The sequence below is a fragment of the Sander lucioperca genome, chromosome 14 (assembly GCF_008315115.2).
Source record: "Sander lucioperca isolate FBNREF2018 chromosome 14, SLUC_FBN_1.2, whole genome shotgun sequence".
Taxonomy (NCBI): domain Eukaryota; kingdom Metazoa; phylum Chordata; class Actinopteri; order Perciformes; family Percidae; genus Sander; species Sander lucioperca.
In genome coordinates this window covers 16,868,884-16,889,824 of record NC_050186.1, presented here as the reverse complement: position 1 = coordinate 16,889,824, position 20,941 = coordinate 16,868,884, and the positions used below count along the sequence as shown (strand labels likewise).

The following is a 20,941-nucleotide window of genomic DNA, read 5'->3' as shown; positions in this document are numbered from 1 at the left end:
CACCTCATTCATCAATAGCCCTTATGCTTGGAGTCATGCAATACTCCACGCAGGCACTGATGCAGCAATAAATCTGTTTTTATAGAATGTAACATTGCCTATATTTCTCCATTAGACTGATCCTGTGGTAAGGGCATTGGATGCTTCAGATTGTAATGGTCAACCTTCTGACAGGCTTTTAAATTGCACCATACGGAGGCTGCATATGCAGCCTAGCTAGGCAAAATGGATTCAATATTTAAAAGGAGTTCAGCGTGTCCACATTTTAGGAACAGTATGCAAGAACATTCTGCTGCAGATTCATTATAACTCATTTTCAGATGGGTATTCAATCAAACATATATGTTGCTTTAATCTTTACAATCAAATGTTTGGATACTTTACACATGATTTGAATTTGTTGGGACAAAATAGGAAGTTAGCCTGTTTTACATCAAGTCACCCACATAATAGAGTAAAGGCGACAGTAATTCTTTCAAGATGCGAGTTTATGTAATGCCCTTGTGAGTTTTTAACATCCTCATACAAATGGATGGCAAGTTACAGGGCAAAGCAATGAACAACAACAAACTGCCGAACACACAGCCACAAGAGACTATCTTCTCATCTCATCTATCTCCCACCAGTCAGTGCGGTAGTCCGTCGCGGCAGAGCGCCAGTGAGGCCGGTGAATCCCGATGCAGCCTTATCTCCCAGCGACGGAGGAGGAAACGGAGGTCCTTTAAAGGGCTGAGGTCATTTCCTCTGCCTCGGGGCTCTGGCAGAAAAAATAAAATGTCTCCATTTGGTCAGCCCTGCTTTATTTCAAATGCCGCCGCTGCCTTTTAAGAGGCCCTTGTGGGCATGGATGGCAAATGAGTGGTTTTGGGTTCCCGCAATCTATTCCTTTTCTTTCTCCCTCTGCCATTCTCAATCCCCAACTCCGCCTGTGATGCAAACCCCAAATCTCTGCTGGATTTCTACAGTAAATGTAAAAGTGCAAAGATGGATATATAGACAGACAGTGTATGAGATTGAGAGAGAAAAACAGAGACAAAAAGGGAAGGAGAAGCGTTGTAAGAGTGCGGAGGAGCATGAGAGAGATGAAGAGCTGAATGCCTCCTCTTACCCAAAGCGATTGACAGCCCTAAAGCCCTTTTACAACTTTTTCTTACCATTTCTCTCTGAACTGGGCTAGATCCAAAGCATGTGTGTGTGTATTTATTGGCAAGCACTATTTGTATGCGACTATTGTATACCCTTGCAAGTGTGTGTGTGTGTGTGTGTGTGTGTGTGTGTGTGTGTGTGTGTGTGTGTGTGTGTGTCTAGAAGCCTGTATGTGTGTGTCAGAGTAAGGTAGGGAGTGAGGGAGTGAGTCAGCGTTGGGAAGCTAGAGAGGCTCATTGAAAGGCCTGCGTGGTGCGGTGGTGGAGGAGAGCAGCCAGAAAAGGCAGACAGGCAGGCAGCACACATGCTGTGATGTTACGAAGAGGATGGATAGATCTGTTGCATGGCCACTGCTGCTGCAAGAGCCTAACACACCTAAGGCAGATGGATGGGGAGAGTGTGCGGGGGTATGATTAGTCTTTGTGTGTGTGTGAGTGTGCCCTTTGTGTTTGAGTGCGTGGGAGAGGGGTATTACATGGTCTTGGTGTGTAGTTTTTGTGATGTGGTACTTCAAACAGGGCTTTGCAGCACTTGCACACACTCGTCCGCTGAGAGCGAATGTATGGATAGATGTATGGTGATGGGGCAACAATGTGTGTTCATGTTTGCACGTAGGAGATATAGCTGTGTTGGTTTATGCTTGCATGCACATCAAAATACACATTTCCCTAACATCTGACATATAAGTACAGAAAGCGTCATCACTGTGTTTCTGCTTTTCCACAACAGCCTACACTTCCATGCTCACTATTCCATTTCACATACCATCAACGATCCATCTTCCCATCATCTCTCTCATATTCAATTTCATTCTTTTAATTATCTTTTTTATAGGTGTTTTATCCACACAACAAATAAAAAACTTCTGCAATAGAAAGGCAGTCAGCAACATTTGACATTTAAGTATTAATGAAAAGTGAAATTCTACATCTAGTATATAGGTAGAGAGTGTATGTACATGAACATATAATAGGCATCCCTACAGTAGCTGTATAATAATTGGGGTTGTAGGCTCAAGTAAACAAGCTGCGGTGGCATCTAACTTGTAAACCTGTGCACTAATGCTTTAGTTTATGTAAGGGATCCAGCCGCTTTTGTACAGCTTTTGCCAATAAGGAGATCATCCACGAGATCCTGGAAAACCTCCATGCTGAACATGGTAGATGTTGAAATATAGTAATCGAACAACGCTTACTCTATATGGGATCTAGATGTCGAAAAACGTCAACAATCCATTTGTTTAAAAAAACCTCGAGGAAATCTACAAGCCTGTGCTCCGTGCAGTAATTTTCATTGTATTTAATTACATATTCTCCAGATAAATCCTTGCTGCAATTTCAATGTTTAAGTTTTTTTTATAAAATTATGTATTTCATCAGATTACAATGCAACAAATCATGGATTGCCATTTTGCTGATATAAGCTATCAAATTTGAAAGTGTATCAGATGCCAAAACATTCAGGTTTATAATAATGGGACAAATCTGGAAAATTATTACAAAGGTGATCGCTTGGTCATACACCATCGATATTAAAAAGTAATCTATCAACAATGTTTGCTTGTGCATATCTGATTGGCCAACGAAGCATTTTGCCAGATGACATCATATTGCATTGTGGGAAAAGATCAGCCAGTTTCAACTTTTTTGCTGGGAAACCCTGCATTGTTTTGCCAGAGCCATTTGCTGTATCGGGTTAGGGTTAGGATGTATTGAAATGAATGAGGGGGCTGCGTTTTTTAATGCAGTGCTCATGTCAATATGAACAAACCCTAATGGAGGCTTACTCTCTCTATGTCTTTTCTGTACTTGCATTACATTTTTGTGAATTTTGATCTACTTTATTGGCAAAATAAATCATACCCTGCCCGTAATCATAATAAAGGATATATTGTACCAATACAGTATAATTACACCGTATTATGAAAAAAATATCATATATTTGGGAGCAGATTTTAGGATATATATAAAGTCAAACTATACCCAACGTTTTTCAATCAAAAACTGAAGGGGAGGAAAAATGAAAAGGCAGAGTACAGAAGTTAGTCAGCGAGTATGAGATATGTCCCCCTCTTTGTTTTCCTTTCTCTCTCTCTCTCTCTCTCTCTCGTAGAGATGACTGGTCCTGACCTCTTCTCTATCCCATTTTTCTCACGTTGTTTTTGGCAGTGCGCTCACTGAGCTGAACTAAACACAAATAACACAGGGGGAGGAGAGGAGGTGGAGCAGGAGAAGAGACTGGAGGAGAGGGATGCTCGCTGAGTGATGGTGGCACAGCAGTGATAAGCCGTCAGGGTCTGGGGGTCAGATGACTGGAAACAATGCATGACTAGATCAGGGTGATGTGTCGATTTCACTTTGTTACCGGGAGCGCAGACGCACGCCGGCTCATCAGGCTTCAATACACCTGCTTGGCTTGTTTATGCTTTGATAACTGCTCACCTCTAAGGAGATAGCGAGATACGTAGGGGAAGTTATATAATGTTGAGTTGTAGCAACTGAAAATATGTTTTTGTGCTGTGTATCTTCTCCTCAACTTGTCTATCAAACACCAAACTGTAATTTCCTCTTCAAGGTTACTCAGTCCTTCTCCTCACACTCTTACGTCCTCTTTGTAGACATCTTCCCTCCGTCTATCTCCTTCTCTCTCACTGGGTGCAGAGCGGGACTCCTTTCCACTCATAAAATACGTCTGCTTACTTTTGGTTTTTGGCATCTCAGCAGCACTGCATTCCAGAAGGGTGACTTATGGGAAACATTGTCTCCCACACAACACAGTGCTAAGCTGAGCTGACGTTTTTCTTCTGCTGTGCATAACTCAGGTCAGCTGGACACAGAGAGGTATAACTTGTGATGGAGCCCAGTGTATTTCTTCCATCACAGAAATTGAAAGAGGTTTACCTCACATGTAGTTTTTTCCCTTTTCCCAGCTTTACCTCCCTCAACTCTGTCTTTCTCCTCTTTAATCCAGCCTGTGCTATGTCCTGTGACCTGTAGATACATCCTTCCTGCTAACATGCATCCAGTCTCACAAAAAAGGACCTGTCAAGATAATCAACCCTTTTTTTCTCTCCTCTTAAAAGGCAGAGGTTATTTTCCTCAACATTTTGACCCATTTTTGACCCAGAGCTTGCCCGGCAGGATAAACTCAGGTGAGAAGCAGGGTTAAGAAGGCAGCTTCACCTTGAAAGGCCACACTTCAGAGCCCGGGAAACCACAAAAAGCAATTAAAAGTATTGATGGAACTTCAATAGCTCTTAAACAGTGCTGCCAGACACCTTGGGGCAAGTAGCACACTAATCTTTTTTTTTTCTTTTTCTTATCTATATCGCTCCGTTCTCTCCCTACCTCTTTTACTCTTTCTTCACTGAAGATGAAGCTGGTCTTCATTATCAAATGATTGCACAAAAGAAACTAAATCGTGTGAAATGTATTTACAGCCATGCAAGGCAGTTGGCTGACGTAAGGAAAGAGCCAATACCCCACGAATGTGAATGTGACAATGATAGTCAATCTAATCCCAGCTACCTTGTCAGCCCTCTAATTGGTCGAGTATGTGCGTATGTTCAAGCATGTAAATGTGTGTGGTATGTGTGCTCAAGAAACAACTTTAAGATGAGCCAATAATCTTATCGCTGCATGTGTGCACCATTTGCTGTGCAGGCCCTAATGGACTTTTCACAGAAACACACCAAAAGATTGTCTTCCATATTACAAAACAGGAAATTGAAGAGGAGACGGGGAGGGGCTGAGACAGTGGCTGCTTGCCTGCTTATTCTCTGAAGCAGGGCAGTGACATCTAAGAGCAGGTTGTTTACCCGAAGCCTTCCTGCAGTGCTAAGCCAGCTGCTTGCTAAATCACTGATTTATAGCGCACGGCTTCCTCGGCTGATGTCTAAATTTACGGCTTGGATTGCTGTTCCCCGTGACAAGACATAGTCTTTAGATAGATAGCTGGTGCACTAAAACAAGGTGGGTGTACAAGACAGACAAAGTAATGACTTACCTTTGCACTGGTTGGTGTTCTTATCCAGAATGGCCTTGGTTGACACTATTTTTCCATACCTGTAAAGACAGAGAAATCAAATTTAGTGTCTTCTACCTACAGACCTTTGACTGGCAGGGCAGTTCACTAAGATTGCCATCCCATGGTTAAAGTAGATATCTAATTTTCCATCCTTGCTGCCATGTAGTTCCAACTAGCATTTGCAAAGTCACACAAACATCAAAAGTCAGTGGAAAGAGAAATCACTTGAGGTTAATTACATTATGTTTAAGGCTGACTTAAAATGAATGTGCAGCCCTTTGACATTTGAGCAAGTCACTGAACATTTTCAAAAGGTCTAAAAGCATACAAGCACAGTGAATGATCTTTAAAGTTGAGTTGTTTTATTAGTATACAGTACAACATATTACATTTCAAAACTACACCATGGACAAAAAGCTGAGTAAGATAATAATACTTTTTATTTTATTCCATAATAATCTGGTTTGAAACAGAGTGGAGATACTTCTGATAACCCAATATGTTTTGGCTATAAATTAGCACTGAAAGACTGAACCAATTATTAATGTCTACTCGCATTTTTGCAATTTTTATAAATAAAACAAAAGCAAGCATGACATTTAGGATATAGTCTATCTGGCATCAGTTCGGTGGTTCCCTGCAAAACTGAAAGGTACTACATTTGTTTATTCCACAGCTCTGCATGCACCACAGTGGGTTGCTATGATTTTTTTGGAATTGAAAGATTGACCTTACTGACTGAGTGACAGTAAGTTATTACATCTGCTTGTCTCAGCTAAAATGGCAACATTCTGCATTGTGTGCAGGCAGGGCAAGAAGAACTGTAGCACTGTAAGTACAGTATGTGTGTGTGTGTGTGTGTGTGCCAATCTGCATGTGTGCATATACTGCATGTATTTGTGTATGTGTGAGCAGCTAAGACCTTGCTTATACAATTACACTTGTGTTTGTGATGCATACATGTTGGTGTATAAATACATATGTGAGAACAATTCCCTGTGTGTTAAACGCACAACACAATGAGTGAGCAGAGGAAAGACATTTGCGATGCACACACACGCAAACGCGCACACACACACACACACACACACACACACACACACACACACACACACACATTCTGTAGGGAAGAAGCAGTGGTGCATCCCGGCCCATATTTCACCAGCAGGGGATAATTGTGCCATTTCTCAACGAGTGGCGGAGACTCTATTTACTGCATGCTGCGGTGGGGTGGGTGGTGGATATGAACTGATGAGCTCCGAGAGGAAAAATACCAGCTCATACACACAAATACAGATACCACGTAAGTATACACACACGGCACACACACATACAAATATGCACACACAGAGACAGCACTCACCAATCAGTGGATTGTCTCTCGTCAGCAGATAAACAGGCCATTTTAGCTATAGGGATCCATAATCTACTGCAACAGAACAGGACTAGCGTGCAATGTTTGATCACATTGAGACACTCTCAAACTTAAGTACACAAGATGAACATGGAACAGTGAGTGCTCATTTGATTAGAGAACATGCAGAGCTTGGTTAGAAACTGCTGTATTTTAGTGTTTGTTGAGAAACAAACTAGGAACTTGTGAGCAAGAACTTGCAAATTAGCACTGGGCAATAATGACAAACTCAAAAAAATATATATTTTAAAGTAAAAAACTATCAATATATAGCAATAGGAAACACTAAAAAATGAGTAGTAATGTGAATATGTCAACCACTTCTTTTAACTGAACAAGCTCCCGATTGACATCAGGACAGCTTAAAGTCTACACATCTTCTGCCAAAGGCTAAAAACACATCTCTTCTGACAGCACATTAGCTTTAAAGAAAAAGAAAAAAAGAAACTTGCACTTGCAATTGCACTTACATGTGACTCTTTGTAGCTTGGCTTATTTGGTTGAATGCATATAATGGAAGTCACTCTCCATCGATATTATATTGATTTGCTGTCCAGCTCTACATGCAAGCCACTAAGGTAGCTAGTATGTTCCTGTAGGCGTATCAGTTTATTTGCACACCGCCTGCTTTGGTACTTAAAGAAGTATTTTACCGCTAGAAAGAGGGGCTGTCTATGTAGTAGAATGGCGCATCATTTTTTAAATTGGTGCTGCATGACAAGAAGAGAAGCTGTGATATTCCCTTTCACTCAAAAGATAGAAAACCTGAGGAGGTCACGTGACCAACGATCGCAATGGTCGCTCAAGGCTAAGGCTCCTCACCCACCTTGGTATTTTCATTGAAAAACCAGGTCTATTCCTTCTTCTTCAACGTGAATCATTTTATTTGTTGCCACAGTGACTCAGTAAAATGCCTGCAGGCGCAAAAAAGCAGGTTTTGTTGTCGTCTACTCAGACACAGAAGTATGCTAGCATGGCGGCAGCTAACAAGGATACTAATGCTAGCGCGGACCTAAACATGGAAAACGTTATAGCCAGGGTCTTGGAGGGACAACGAGATATGCTTGAATCAGTGGTCCGCAGCGAAGGATGCGTTAGCAGGAATTGATACCTCGCTGCAACACATCAGAACGGAGCTTGAGAGGCAGGGAGCTACGGTACGTGATCTGGTGCAACAAATGGACAAGACGCAGGGAGAGAACAGGCAGATGAGAAATATGGTGAGTGCCTGTGTTGATGACCAGAAGAAATTTGAGTATAAGCTAGCCGAAATGGAAGACAGATCCCGACGCAACAATGTACGCATCATTGGACTAAGAGAGAGCAGCGAAAAGGATGACACAGTTGGGTTCCTGCAAAATCAGTTACCGGTGTGGATCCCCTCCTTACAGAACAGGGCTATCACCGAAATTGACAGAGCACACAGAATCTACGGCAAGGGTACAACGACACATACTCTGATTTTCAGGTCAAGCAATCCTTCAGGGGGCGATACAGCAGAAAGGCCCAATTCGTGATTCCAAAGCAACACTATGCTTTAAGCCTGATTACAGCGCACTCACTGTCCAGCGGCGCCAAGGATTTATAGGAGCACAGCGTAAGCTACATGCTAAAGGCGTCTCAAACTTCCTTATTTATCCGGCCACCCTAAGAGTGAAACACAGAGGGAGAGTGCTAACCTTCACTACAGCCAAGGATGCGGACGTTTTCTGTCGGGAGTTGGATAATGAGGACGACGCAATGTCCACACGGGCCGCTCCGCGGCTGGACCTAGTGCCGGCGGTGGAGCCGGAGGACGGCGGGACGCCCGCGTGGGGGACTTCTCGTCTGGTGCTGGAGCCAGTGGCGGGTTAGGGGATTTATTTTATTTTTTATGTTTTTACCACACTTTGCTTAGATCTAACAGTTTATTTACATTGAACAAATGTATCAATGAATTCCAGTAGGGTACACGAGACATGTATGCGTGTATATTTTGTAGGACGATAAAATCGATAAAATTCGATTATTAAAAAAGTTGGCAAAGAATTTTATTATCGATTCGTTGTGTCTCAGTCGCGGAGACAAAAGCAATTGAGTTGAGTGCCGTGCGGAGCGGCGCAGAGCAAAAGAAAAAAAAAAAGAGCAGAGCGGGGGTAGAGGAAATACGGAGAGAGACCGGAGAGACCCGTAACGTTGTTCTGAAACACATGGCGGAGGCAGAGAAATCAGTACGACCTAAGTCATCCAAGGTGTGGGAACATTTCACACTACATAAATCGAAAACGTGTTAATAGCAAGATAAGCAAAAGCGACATGGCATGGCACGGGCGCACCACGGTGATGATTCAGCACCTAAAACGTAAACATGTTGGAGTCCTTGATGTGGAAGAAGGGAGTTCAACAGCAGGGTAAAATCACTACAGAATCCTACGTTTGTTCCGTTTTGAAGTGAGGAACGTAACGTCTCTCTTCTGGTGCTGGTGTGGTATTTACTCGTTATCCAGCTTGACAAGCATGACAAGCTAGCGTTAGCTCGTTAATAACAGTAGTAAAGCAAGACTAAAGACTTAATAAGTTTTTATTCACTCGCCTTTTTTGGCCCATTCATTTTTCAATCCATTGTCATGTATATATTCTGTGCTTTGTCCCATATCAGTTATTGTTGACAAATATATTTGTGTGTGTTGTACTTTTTAATTTCATTTTAAAGTTCTTTTATAGCACTTGGTCATCTTAAGCTGTGAACTTAACTTGCACTTACTACAATGATGGTAATAATTTAATGAATAAGCTTCAAGTGAACGTGTGTGTGTGTGTGTGTGTGTGTGTGTGTGTCTTGTCTGTATCTGCTCTTTGGGTTACTTACCTTTACACAACTATTAACTAAAACAACAAGTATGTATGTATGTATGTATTGAGTTGATGTAAATTAATGCTTTTTTGAATTTTTATCCGATTCATCGATTAATCGAAAAAATAATCGACAGATTACTTGATTATTAAAATAACCGTTAGTTGCAGCCCTAATATTTTGAAGATGGCTGAACTTTCAATCCTTTTAGTTAACATCAGGGGGCTAAACAGACCGATCAAACAAGCTAAATACCTGGACTACTTAAGAAGAAAGAATATAGATGTAGCGCTTATACAAGAGTCACATTTACGTAAAAGAGATGTAAATCGCCTACAAAATAAATACTACAAGATTGCTGCTTCATCTAGTGACGACACCAAAACCAAGAGCTCCATTGTGTTACTGTCGCGGAAATGCGCACTCGCCGTAGATAAAAGTAGTAAAGATTTATCAGGCAGGATATCTTGTATATGCACCACAATAAGGAGTAGGAAAATAGCCTTTATTTCGGTATATGCACCGTCTACATATGACATAAGCTTTTTCCCGCATCTAACCAATGAATTGCTCTCTCCCAATGAATATTCACAAACCACACAAAGGCCCAAAAACACACATCAGACATGTTTAGAGCAGTTATGGAATCCCACCATCTTACAGATGTATGGAGGATGCACAATCCACTAGCAAGGATTACACCTTTTTTTCTGCACGCCACCACACCCACTCCCGCATTGATTACATTCTGTATTCTAGTGAGCTTAAGGCAATGTTCCACACGATAGCAAAAGAACCAGCAATTCTGTCTGATCACAATGCGCTGATAACCACATTCCACTGTGATATGTTAGGAGATAGATCTAGAAGGTGGCAAACTCCCTTCTCCAGAACACAGCTTTTGATGCAGAGTTTAGAGCCAAACTGGCTGAGTTTATATCAATCAATACTGACTCAGTTTCAGACCCGGCATTCATTTGGCAAGCAACTAAAGGATTTATTAGAGATTTCACATCTTCCTTTGCGGTCAATTTGAAGAGAAAAAGGGAGGATTGCGAAGTTGGAAGAACGTAGAGACGTGGTTTGGGGGCCAAATTCATTGACATGGTGCGTACTTTATATGTGAATCCCACAGCCATAGTCTCAACCAATGGCTTGCATTCTCAGCCATTTCCCATCGCTGTTTGCCATCTTTCTTGAACCGTTAACCCATAAGGCAAAATAAAATCTGTAATGTCCATATTAAATCCAATAGCAGCTCAATATCATTATTTGCAGATGACATTTTGTTGTACATCTCTGATCTTGAGGACTCTATTCCAAAAATTTGTTCCAAGATCTTCAACAAATTTGGCTCAATCTCCGGCTATAAAATTAACTGGAATAAATCGAATCGTTTATTGAACAACAGGCATGTAATCAGCCATTAGTGTTACAATACCAACCCAAAGCAAAATTACATATTTGGGCATCATCATACACGCATCGCTACAGCGAGTTGTCCAGGACAACTATGAAACTATATTAAGTAAGGTTCAAAGGGATCTGGCCAACTGGTCTGCGCTGCTGGCATCACTGCAGTCCAGGATTGCTTATGTTAAAATTAACATAGTTCCTCGTGTGAATTTCTTAAGTACAATGATCCCCTTACCCCCACCAATACATTTCTGGAAGAAACTTGCTACTTTAATTCGGCAGTATATTTGGAATAATAAACAACCTAGACTAAAATACTCTACCCTGCAATATACCACAAACACGGGAGGCTTGGCCCTCCCCAACCTTAAAATGTATCACAGAGCCTTTCAGCTACACGCCCTCTGAGTGTGGATGGACCCCTCATCTACAGTTCCATGGAGAAAAATAGAGCAAAACCTCACTGGAAGTCTAAGACTGCAAGACCTTGCCTTTGCAGGGGTGAGTCCAAAAAAGTGTATGCTGACCCGTGGCCCTATTATCACCAACACATTGACCAAATTTAAACAGGTGGAGGAGCAACTACGGTACACCAATAAGTGGTATTTGAATACCCCAATATGGCACAATGCACACTTAATGTCTGGTAACAAACCCTTTGCTTGTAAGCAGTGGAGTGACAGAGGTATTTATACTTTAGACAAGCTATTCAATGAAAAGGGTTTGTTGAGTTTTGAAGATCTGAAAGCTAGTTTTGACGTCCCCAGGACATCCTTTTACTTTTATCTTTGCTTAAGATCAGCCCTAAAATATTATGGAGTACCATGGGGAAATAGTCTTGAGGCGCACCCAGTCATTAAATGGGTTGTTGATTTTCCTGTGAAAGGATTGGTGTCCAGGATTTATGCTAAACTGATGCAAGTATCCAGAGGAGAACTCCCAATAGTGGGGAAGTGGGAGCGAGAACTGAGCCCTGAGGGGAACGCAATTAATTGGGAGACTGTTCCAAGAACCCAAATCACCAGCAGATCCACTTCAACATATGTCATAGGACATATTGGACTCCTCAGAAGAGATACGCCTCTAAAGTCATTCCCACTCCCTATTGCATGTTCTGTCAACCTGAACAAACTGGAACTTTCCTACATATGGTCTGGGAGTGTGAACAGGTGCATGAGTTCTGGAATAAAACAACATCAATAATATTTGATGAGATAGGATGTCAAATTCCTACTGACCTGATTGTTTTGTTACTTAATGACGACTCTAAATTACACCTGAAAATTTGGCTAGCCAGCTCAACTGCAACCAAGAAAATGACAGTTCAGCACTGGCTACCCCCCCCCCCCCCTCACTTTGTATAAAACAGTAGTTGGCTTATTTTCTGGACATAGTTATGGTCAAGCTCTCTACAGCAAGGATTAACAAAGCCAAGTCATCAACTATCAACCTATGGGAAATCGCAGCAGCACAAATATCAGACTAAGGCCACGTCCACACGTACCAAAACGATATTTTTTTCCCCCCCATCTTCCCTGGAACCGTGTCAAAAAAAATGTGCGTCCAAACGGATCCATTTGTAAAAGACTCAACACGCTACTTCATATTCCAGGCCTATAGGTGCTGCTGTTTCTGCTACAGAAATTCACCAAAAACGGAGAAGAAGAGCATAGTCTACAGTCACTCCCGATCATAACATGACAGACTATAATAACTTTCATTGCTCATTTTATAAAGGCCGCCACAAAAACAAAACTTGTCTTTGTTTACATTGTATAATGTGCTGTTGGATTGCTTTTTATTTTGCAATTCTGTCTGCCATTGGACATGATTGCAGCGCGCTAGCTAGCAGAGCTACTGTTAGCGCGCAAAATCGGCAGTCAAACAAACATCAATGATCCAATGTCTTTTTGATAATCTACACGTTTTTCTTGCGGTAGCCTTTCTACAATAAGCCGTGCTAAAAGTTACTATAATCCGTTCAAGGAGTTGATAAGCAGACAGATTAGCTAGCTAGTTGATAAGTTGTCTACGTCCACTTTATAAACAGCTAACCCCAACGTTACGTCCCTGCTGGAGCGTCAGCTACTTTAGCGATGTTTAACGTTAGCTACATAACGTTAGAGGTCGAGGGGTGTGGCGATGACATCATCGATATGCACGTATGCAGCTTCGCCGTCCAAACGAAGCCAAAAGGAAGAATTTTTTCACCCTGGGACCAGGTTTCAAAAAAGTGCGTTTTCAGGCAGCGCGTTTACAGGATTTGTTTGGACGATCGGCCCAAACGATGCAAAACGTGCGTTTGCATCAAAAAGCGTCTCCGTGTGGATGGCCCCTTAATGACCTCAACCCCACAAGAATTAGAGGAGATTGACTAGGCAAGGTGTGATTTCTGTTTGTTTGTTTGTTTGTTTTGTTTTCCTCGAGACTGCAGAGGGTGGGGGGTGGGAGAGGGTTTCTGTTCTTGTTTATCTGTTCTGTGCACCATCTGCTATTACCGGTCACATGTTGTGTAATTTGTTTTGTATGTCTGAAGGTGCCAATAAAAAAAATTGATCACAAACAAAAAAAAAAAAAGATAGAAAACCTACAACTACCAGAATGCACTACGCCGGACCAGATCAATAAATGCTCTCCCATCAAACACGTCAACTGGATGTTTTTCTGCTGGCCTGTGAGTAGGGAGATCTGGGAATTTGGGGAGGGAATTTTGACATAGTTCATGTACACATACTACCAACATTATTATTATTATGCAAAGTTCGGTGAATATCGGCAAAGTATCCCTTTAAGCGAAACATTTTGTATGCTTTCAGTCTGGGAAGCAGTTAAAAAGCTCAGTGCGTTTGGCACAAATTGGGGGAAAGTTCTCATTAAAACTTTGTTTGGACTCTGGGGAAGCAGGAGACAGTAGCTTTCCAATGCCAACTCATCACCGCTTGCCTCATTAAATGTTAAATATGGCTCATCAATGCATCCTTTCCACAGTCCAAATGCACACCACAAAGACACTGCAGTGAGATGAAAAAGGCAAGGTGGAAGGAGCCAGCTTCCTGCCCATAATGGAGGCACATTGGAGACGGATGGAGAACGTAATCTGCTTGTTCATGTGTGTGTGTGTGTGTGTGTGTGTGTGCGAGTGTGTGTGTGTGTGTGAGAGTGTGAGTGTGTGTGTGTGTGTGTGTGTGTGTGTGTGAGTGTGAGTGTGTGAGTGTGAGTGTGAGTGTGTGTGTGTGCGTGCGTGCGTGGCTGTGGACGACCCTGCTGGTGGCTCCTTCGCCTCTCTGCCAGGCAGGCCTGGAGAGGCTTTGATGTGACAGAGGCAGTCCCTGTGAAGCACAGGTTTAACACTGTGATGCTGTGGCCGGGGATGCAGAGCCTGTCTCCACTAATCCTATTTCAATCACTCTCGCAGCCTCTTATCTCTGACTCCGCTGGCCCTCAGCCCTCCCTCATCCACACAAATCTTTTCTCTCTTGCTTGCTCTCTCTCCCTCTCTCTTTCTTTCTAAATGTCTCTTTACCATCTTCTCCATTTCTCTTTCCTGCTCTGTATCCTTCATTTCACTCCTTTGTCCCTCTCTTCCTCCTCCCTCCTAATAGGAATCCCATGGCAATCATTCTGATGCAATATTGAATCAACGCTAAAGAAAAGAAGACGCCAGAAATGAAACTGCCTATAAAAAATAGAGGCTTTATGAGCTATTTTAGGCTAATGAAAATGTACAAATTGTGGTGGATGTAAAACATGTCATTCGTTTGACAGCTGTCTGGGCACTGAGATGCGATCAAATTGAAGCTGAGCCGAAAGCTCAGCTACGTTTTTAAGAGGGCAGCAGCATGCACACGAGTCACATCCCAGCGCTGCATTTCTATCTTTTCTCGCTCTATTGCTGGATGAAACGATCCATGCGCATTTCCTTTCCATCATCAGAGCTGGGAAAGTGAGGAGGCTGTATGTGGGCAGAGAGAGAGAGAGAGAGAGAGAGAGAGAGAGAGAGAGAAAGAGAGAGAGAGAGAGAGAGAGAGAGAGAGTACTGGCAATAACCACAACACATCACTGTGGTGTTCCTGGTACACAGGAAAGCATAGCGCTGGAAAGGATGGATAGACCACCCAAGTGTTGAGCTGAGACCTTGCTCCCAGCCCTTTGGACACAATTTCCAAAGGTTTGTTTGTGTGTGTGTGTGTGTGTGTGTGTGTGTGTGTGTGTGTGTGTGTGTGTGTCATTACACAACACAGCAATGCCTTGAACAGTAGGTAGATGAAACCTGAACTAGGATGTAAGACCACTTTCTCCCATATGTGCTCTTTGAAGGTCTTTGTATATACATGTGTGTCTGTGTGTGCGCAAATGTACCATATCTGCATTTGACTGTACATCTGTGCCTGCAGATGAAGGACTGAATATAGCATACATACCATTTGAGTTACCATTCTTTCAGGAAATAAAAAGAACAGAAGAAATAAGGAAAAAATAATGAAACCCATGCTGAGAGGGTTAGGCTTTAAGTTGTTCAGCTGTGAGACTGAACTGTAAAAAGACAGAAAATTTGCTTCAGGCCCTTTCAGCACCTCTGGTGCACCTGTGCAGGGGTAGGCACACTATGGAGAACAATAACTTCAATGTATCACCTCTTGTAGGCCTTTACACAAAATAATTAGCAGAATGTAGAAACTGTAGCTGAAAAAGAAAAGGTGCTGCACTAAGGGTTCTACCCATGTAGGAGCAGGTGCAGCAGACACCCACCATCCAGATGTACTATTTGCTCTGTGCAGCAAATATTATCCAGAGAGGTTTCATAGGCTTAAGAAGTGCATTGTTTTTTTGAAAAAGGTGGAATGGTTATAGTGCCTTGTAGCACAGATCAGCATTTAAATATATGATTTCTACCAATTAGTTGAGGTAGTGACAACCTTTACACCAATTTCAGCTGATGAAACAGAGATTTGTAGGCTGAGCCAATCTCCAGTAAAGTCTTGTCGTTTAAGACATCAAGTGTGTGAAGAAAATGCTTGAGTCCGGCTGACATAACAGAATATAGCTTGTGTTTTCTTGTTTTTAGATTTGGAATAAGAATGGCCAAGTCATCACTGTTTTCCAGTAGTAGGTAGAACAAGTATTTTTGTTTATTCCAATCGTCAGTAACAGCATTTGCACATATAGTGAGAATCCCACATATTCTGGTAACACTGAAGATAACCTACAATTTTATAGGATGTGTTTTGTTAAGTCTTTGATGCTAATGCAAGAGACAGGTGTCACTGTGGCAGATGCACAGAGAGGACAGAGCAGAGGAAAAAAGAAACATGACTTCTTTATACTTTGATATCAAAGATAAAAAGAAGAAACTGGATGTAAGAAAGAGCAAAATATAGGAGAGGAGGATGATGAATAAAAATACTAAATCTCAGGCACACAGCACGTACAAACACTCAGGTTGGTAACACAATCGAGTGAGTAAGAAAAAGAAGAGTATGTTGTGGTCATTTTAAGTTTGCATTTGTACTATGTATACATGTATATGTGTGTGTGTATACATGTATATGTGTGTGTGTGTGTGTGTGTGTGTGTGTGTGTGTGTGTGTGTGCGCTTAAGTGCATGTGAGAATCAGTAGGAATCATCTTGTTGTACGAAAGCAGCCATAGTTGCTATGCAACTACTAAAGATCTGTATGAATGAAACCTTAAGCTTCAAATATACTGTATATATTTTTATTTTCGAAAAGTTTTTGCACTATGAGAGCTAAGGACACGCTAAACTGACAGCAGAGTCAGGGACATACAACAGGGAAACTCTTGCTAGATTTTCCAATCTCCAACTGAAATTACTGCATGCATTTTAACTGTTTACTAAACAACTTTCAAAATTTTAAATCTCAATCTCGGATCTGTGGGAAGGACAAAATGCAGAAAGAGCAGCACAGGATACCAAGCATTCATAAATGAGAAACATTTTTAGAGACAGACAAAATAAGAAGAAGGTTGGTGGCTAAAATAAGAAGGTACAAAGAAAAAGAAAAAAAGGCAGAAATTCAGAAAGAGACACATAGACAGACATATTAATATGATGACAGAGAGATACAGTGGGAGGAATAAACAAAGGAGGGCAAAACTATCCTGATGGACACCTGGCAGAGAACAGAGCAGCTGTTCTGTCCACCAACTCTGAGTTTATATCAGTGACTTCATCTCATGACCTCTGAGCTGACAGGTTGGTAGTAATGGCCTTCATCTTTATCCCAGCATGGAACTGCATGAAACTATGGCACGTTTTAGCAAAGTGAGTCCAAAGTCGACCCCACAAACTTGAGTTTGTTGGATCGAAGCTATAGGCTGTCTGGCTTGGTTACTCAAACTACTAGAAGTATTTTTTAATGAAAATTATTCCTTTTGTTAAAGGAGAATGGTGTCTTAATTATAAAAGCATTAACAGTATAAATATCAAAACATTGTTTGGCAAGCAAGCGCAGCAATAAATCAAAAAGCTTCTTTTTTGGCTTTAGCCCTCTATCTTTTATTTGGCAACATTTCATTATGTTTTTTTAGGTGCTGGGATTCCCCAGTGTTTTGTTGGCGGGTTTGGCAAATGTTTACTTTTAAACCTTTGACGTCTCTAAATGTGTGGGAAACATTTGGAACGGAAAAGTAACCCGGTCTTAAGTGGTCCCTCTCTCTATTCATATTTCCTCTACTTCAACAAATGGTACATTAATGGGACAAAAACACATCTCTCTGCAGAACATCTAGTATATTTGGGCATCATATATTATCTGATAGACTAAAACAACTGATCAACGTGAAGCCTAAAGTCCATTCATTTCCTACAGATTTGAGTGAGTGCAGTACTTTGGCCAGTGTGTCATCGCACCCGCCTGTTGAACTTGGCCGTGGTCTCTCTCTGTGGTCATTAGTTGTCATCATCTATTCTGATTTAAATGTTTCCTTATTTCCCTACTGATGTGCTTTCTTTCCATGAACATTCATTTTACCTGGCAAGTGTGAAATGGATGACAAGTTGATTAGAACCATTCAAACTCTCGCACCTCCCTACATAATAGGAATAGATTATAGCTGCAAGCAGCAACACGGCCACAGAGCTCCAGACAGGCAATTTATAAAGGAAAAGAAGGTGATTTAAAAGTTTTAGCATGTGTTCAGAGTTGAAGAGTTACATTTAAAACAATGTATGTTGGCATTAAGGGATTTTCAATAAAATAAATTCAGACAGCCTCCATCAGGTAAATTGTTCCCACAGTTTGGTCAGTGTCACTGGGGATGAGAATCCCTCTGCTATATCTGGTGTATGTGAATTCCTTTGAATTTATTAAAATGTATGTCTTGCTGTGTAACTTTCTCATGAATAAATCAAATTGCCCGTTCTTTTTTATTATTAAATCGATACAAAACTCAAAATGTTGCCAAAAATATACACTTCAAGATGAATGGAATTAACTTACTACACGTCGCTACATAGATCAGGTATAGAATATATTGGCTTTAATAAGGAAGAAAAAATATTTCTGCAAGTCTAAAAATAAAGAACAACAATTTTGGTGAAACTGTTTTTGTTTAGGCGAGTTTGAGAGAAGGACAAAAGAAAAAAAAAATAAGTATCCAAAATTTCACAAATAACCAATACCAACACACTAGAGACTCCAGCACTGCCTTCACAGTAGTCAGTCATCAACCAAAGTGTGAACACAGGTCAAAATAACATGAGTGCATGCCAATGCTGAAACGCTGGTATAAAGACAGCAGTGCCACAAACTAAAAATTTACTTTGAGTGCTCTCAAAGGCGGTCCAACTGTTTTCAAATGCAGCACTGTGATGAAATGCCAGCACATCTACTGCAACCCACGGTAAATTTGTTTTTTTACATAAAGGCAATTTTACTGATCTGCAGGCATGAAAGACAACCACCTTCAGAGATAAACAACTTTAGACTGGGTTGAATTAGATATGGATTAGCATGAAGTGCTAACAAAAAACAACTGTTTCATTTGAAGTACAATATCTGAAGTGACATGCTGCACGGAGATTATGTATTAGACTTTTTCTTGACTGAGAGGAGATACTTCCGGGTTGCCTGGTAATATCACAGTGACGACAGCAAGATTCTCATGCTCTCAGCCAAGAAAAAGTCCCTCCCTATTACTGCAGCTTGTTGTTTTCACGCTTTAGTTTGTGTATGGATTAAACAGACAAGATATGAACAACAAGTGTTAATCAGGGAGCTTTAGAGGTGCTGGTAGGCAGATCAGTTTTAACTTTGGACAGCTAGCTGTTTCTCCCCGTTTCCAGTCTTTATGCTAAGCTAAGCTAACCCGCTCCTGGTTATAGCTTTACATTTGACAGACAAATATGAGAGTGGTGTCAATCTTCATCATCTGACTCTCACACATTCACCAAAACATCAAGCTATTCTATTATTATTAACATATCTATCTCATTGTCACCTTTAGGGGTTCTAAGTGCTCTGCCCTGGAGAAGATGTGGGTTTTTGTGCCCTGTTCGCTTGACCCTGCCACCGAGCTGGACTCTAACAAGCAGACTGAGGATGTCTTCGTCAACCCAGAATTGGTGTGGCAGGAAATGAAGAAAGAAATCCATCTTTAATGTTTTTTTTATTCTTGTTGTTGTCTCTGTTTATTTATTTGATTTATTTGTCTTCTGTTTTTGTTTAATATTGTAACTCTTATACTTAAAATTCCCTTAAAAGAAATGATTTTAAAGATGAGGAGTGGAATTTTCTTCTGTAAGCTCAGGCAAAAGGATATTGGATTTTTTTGTAATAGGATATACAGTTAGAGAAGTTGAGAGGATAGGACAGTTGAGGCAGCAAAGATGTTCACCACAGAGACACGATGCCCTCAGACTGAGCCTGGAAAAAGTGAACTACAGACTGGTAGTGTGTGGGTGTCAACTGAGAGTGTACATCAAGAAAAGACGAGAAACATTAAGTGACGACACACACACACACACACACACACGCACGCACACACACACACACGCATGCACGCACGCGCGCACACACACACACACACAGACAGACAGACAGACAGACAGACAGACAGACAGACAGACAGACAGACAGACAGACAGACGACAGACACACAGACAGACGACAGACAGACAACACAGACAGACAGACGACAGACAGACAGACACAACACACAACACACACACACACACACACACACACACACACACACACACACACACACACACGCACACAGTCTCAAAGTCTTCAGAACCAGCCTTGCAGAATAGCCCCTGTTTGTTTGGAAGTGCCCAACCTGTCAAACCCTCATGCCACGCACTGCTGTCTGACACGCACAAATGAACACATCTCATCTATGCTGGTGCTGCTTCTGCTTTGTAGATACTGCTTCAAATGAAAGGGAAAGTCGGTAGAGGGAAATCGGGAGAAGGGAGGGAGGGAGGGAGGGAAGGAAAGTGAGTTAAAGTCCAGAGATCTCAGGTTTTGTCCCTCACGTCAATCAGTCTTGTATCCCGGAGACTCTGCTGCTGCTTGTGTTGGAGCTTAAAAACTGTCCTCCGCTGTACAGCTGGAGTTAGATAAAATGCAAAGCACTGGGGGGAGGGAGGCACAGAACACTGTTGCACAGAACAGCATGTAACAGCAACAACTGGATTGGTTGCTATAGTTTTTGGTATTAGGTGCTGGAGGAAAACTGAAGGGAAATACAGTCAAGTATCCAGGAAACTTGACAGTTTTTAAAAGACTGTGTGTATTTTGTTTGAATTTGTGAAAGGCATACTAAATAAGCAAAAAAAAAATGCTGTTCAAGAAATTTATTGTTGAAGCATTAACTGTTAACAGTTAACAGAGTCAGCTTCATTGCAAACGTGGAAGAGAAGTCCTTTTCAGCCTCTAAATAGGCAAACTGTCTACATGTCATGTATACAGTAATGGGGGGATACATTATAAAAAAAAAAAAAAAAAAAAAGCCTAAGGCCAAATCAGCCTCTTCGCTCTGAAATCGATGTTTGGGGAGGAAAAAAGGCATTACATTTAAGTCAGTTTGGTCCAGCCAGTAAACTAACTATGTCACTTCTGCTGGAGCAGAGAAGTGGAGAG

At 41.5% G+C, this 20,941-nt stretch overlaps 1 protein-coding gene across 9 annotated transcripts in view; it reads right to left on the bottom strand.

Annotated features, from left to right (window-relative positions):
* Positions 1 to 20,941, bottom strand: part of rbms3 (RNA binding motif, single stranded interacting protein) — a 306,928-nt gene that overhangs the window by 136,802 nt on the left and 149,185 nt on the right. For all 9 annotated transcript variants that reach the window (XM_035991632.1, XM_035991635.1, XM_035991640.1 and 6 more), the window contains one exon: positions 5,152 to 5,210. In XM_035991632.1, coding sequence (XP_035847525.1) covers positions 5,152 to 5,210 — 59 coding nt within the window. The remainder of the gene's footprint in view (positions 1 to 5,151; positions 5,211 to 20,941) is intronic.